Source organism: Phalaenopsis equestris, unplaced genomic scaffold, assembly GCF_001263595.1.
Source record: "Phalaenopsis equestris unplaced genomic scaffold, ASM126359v1 Scaffold000123, whole genome shotgun sequence".
Taxonomy (NCBI): Eukaryota; Viridiplantae; Streptophyta; class Magnoliopsida; order Asparagales; family Orchidaceae; genus Phalaenopsis; species Phalaenopsis equestris.
The window spans coordinates 876,330-879,337 of NW_018164565.1; the positions used below are offsets into that span (position 1 = coordinate 876,330).

General features: G+C 39.3%; 1 protein-coding gene across 2 annotated transcripts in view; it reads left to right on the forward strand.

Moving 5' to 3' along the window:
- Positions 1-613: 613 nt before the first annotated feature.
- Positions 614-3,008, forward strand: part of LOC110021217 (IN2-2 protein-like) — an 11,852-nt gene continuing 9,457 nt past the window's right edge. For both annotated transcript variants that reach the window (XM_020719626.1, XM_020719628.1), the window contains exons 1-2: positions 614-928; positions 1,034-1,237. In XM_020719626.1, the coding sequence (XP_020575285.1) occupies positions 704-928; positions 1,034-1,237 (429 nt within the window). In that variant the 5' untranslated portion in view covers positions 614-703. The remainder of the gene's footprint in view (positions 929-1,033; positions 1,238-3,008) is intronic.

The following is a 3,008-nucleotide window of genomic DNA, read 5'->3' on the forward strand; positions in this document are numbered from 1 at the left end:
TGATATAAATGTTAATCTTCCTAATCAAAATGAATCCATATCATTAAAACAACAACAATTAACCACAATAAATAATAATCAATATATGATTGAACAATTATTGAAACATATTTTTATAATATTTAAATAGTGAAAATACTCTGATCAAACATCTTTAAATTATACTTGAATGATAATCAAATAATGATCAGATTATGATTAAACAGTAACTGAATCAACTTTAAATCTCGTTGTACCATGATTGAATCATCTATAAACGTTCAAAGATGATTTAATAATGACTCGATGAAGATTTAAAGGCTATTGGAAGATTAGTCTAGCCATGGTTGAAGATAGTTTGAAGATGCATAATTAGGGTATAATTGCTATCCCAAGTTTGTATTTAAAAATTATTGAATTATGATTTAATCATAATCTGGAAATTAGGTGATTCTAGCAAGTTTCTAACATGTACTTTAATGTATATTAACATTTTCTTTGGATTAGCATAAAAATATTATATTTAATGTTTAAATGTTGGTGCCATTAAATATTATATTTAAAACATTAAAACATTAAAACATTAATGTTTTAATGTTTTAATATTATATTTAAAGCTGCCACCATCCTCAGATGGTGGCAGCTTTCCTACCGCTCCTCGCCTTGAAAGCAAGCGGATCCAAAATCTGGAGGAGGAAAGAAACAATCGGAGAAGAGGGAGGCCATGGCGGACTCCGCAAGAGTCGTTCCTCGAGTCAAGCTCGGGTCTCAAGGGCTCGAGGTCTCGCTCCAGGGACTGGGGTGCATGGGTATGTCTGCCTTCTATGGCCCTTCCAAGCCCGAGAAGGACATGATCGATCTCATCTACCACGCCGTTCATTCCGGCGTCACTTTCCTTGATACTTCCGACTTCTATGGACCCTACACCAACGAGATCCTTCTCGGGAAGGTCTTGATCTTATAACTCTAGTTACTCTTTATAAGCCTCTTTTATTAGTTAGGGTTTTAGCTGAGAGCTTCGCAATTTGATTTGCATGATTTTTGTTCGATGTAGGCTCTGCGAGAAGGGCTTAGGGAGAAAGTTGAGCTCGCGACCAAGTTCGGAGTCAGAAGCTACGATGATGGGAGCTGGGAAATTTCAGGGGAACCTTCTTATATCAGGGCGGCATGCGAGGAGAGCTTGAAGAGACTCGGTGTTGACTGCATCGATCTGTATTACCAGCATCGGGTTGACACGCGTGTCCCCATTGAAGTTACGGTACGTTTATTCTTCCACTGTTAAGAAAAAAATAAATGACGACAATAAAATAAAATATGGATCGAGAAAATTACACCAGAAAAGGCGACACCAGATTTACGTGGTTCGGCAAATTTGACTACGTCCACGGAGCTGCTGCAGAGGATTTTGTTTTCTTGCCACCTGATGAAGGAAGAAAAAGTAATTAGCTTTTCTGCCTTAAGAAAAGGAAAAAGTAATTAGCTTTTTATTTCTTTTTCCTTCTTCACACTTTCGCCGAAAGAAGGAGAGCAGGTTCATCTTCCTCCTGCCAACCGAAGCTTTTTAAAAGAGCTTCCCGTTTGACCCATAAGGCAGGCATCGCGACGCGAGATCGAGTGGAGGAGCGTGGGAGAATATTTGCGGAGATCTTCACGCGGTCACACGGTTTAACAAAGAAGGAAAGAAGCAGGAGATTAGGCGTACAACAGAGATTAAGGAAAGTTATTAAACTTAATTTTCGATTTAATAACTTGCCTAAGCTGCAGTGGACAAGGCTCTACTTTCTCAACAATTCTCCCACTTGGAGACTGAGACACTGATTGTATCCCATTTTCCTCAAACGTGATATCCTCCACCTCTACAACTCAAAACCTCTGTCTTCAAGCTAGAATGCCAACTGAAGTCGAACACAACTTCAGTTTCTCAAGTGTGACGCCCTTGGTTAACATATCAGCATGATTCTTGCTTCCACAAATTTTCTCAAGTAGTAATTGTCCGTCATCTAACAATGATCGAATAAAGCGAATAAAGTGATATAAAGTGATATCTGAACTGGATGTGCTTGGTCCTGGATTGAAATGTTGGATTTCTAGCTAGAAATATGGTGCTCTGGCTATCACTGTAGAGAGTACCTTTCTGAACCTCCTTACCTAATTCCGTCAGGAAACTCTGCAACCATATCATCTCTTTAGCAGCTTTTGACACTGCAACATACTCAGTCTCTGTAGTGGCCAAAGAAACTGTCTGTTGTAGATTAGAGCCCCATGACACTACAGTACCGCCAAGAGTATAAACATAACCTGTAGTATTCTTCCTACTGTCAATGTCTCCAGCTAAATCTACATCGACATAACCCTGTATCTCTAGGCTCTTTCCTGAGAAACACAAACAGATTTCTGAAGAGCCATTTAGATATCTCAAAATCCACTTCACAGCTTCCCAATGTTCCTTCCCTGGATTACTTATGTATCTGCTCACAACTCGCACTGCATGGGCAATATCCGGTCTGGTACAGACCATAACATACATAAGTGAACCAATAGTTCAAGCGTAAGGAACCTTACTCATGTAATCTTGTTCCTCCTCTGACTTGGGTGATTGATTTTTGCTAAGTCTGAAGTGACTGCCTAAAGGTGTGCAACTGGCTTGACACTGTTCATATTGAACCTGCTAAGCACCTTTTTCACATATTCAGCCTGTGAAAGTTTCAACATGCCTTTGACTCGACCTCTAACAATCCTCATCCTAAAGATTTGTTTTGCCGCTCCCAAATCCTTCATTGCAAAGTGCTCTGACATCTGCTTCTTCAAATTATTGATCTCATAAATGCTGGCCCCTGCAATAAGCATATCATCGCATATCATCCACATACAACAAACATACAACAACAGAATGATATAGGAATGGTCAAAGTACCTGACATAGCAACAGTGATCTGTCTGACATCTGCTGTATATGGTATTTTGCATGAAATTATCAAACTTCTTGTACCATTGTCTAGGAGCTTGCTTCAGACCATACAAGCTCTTCT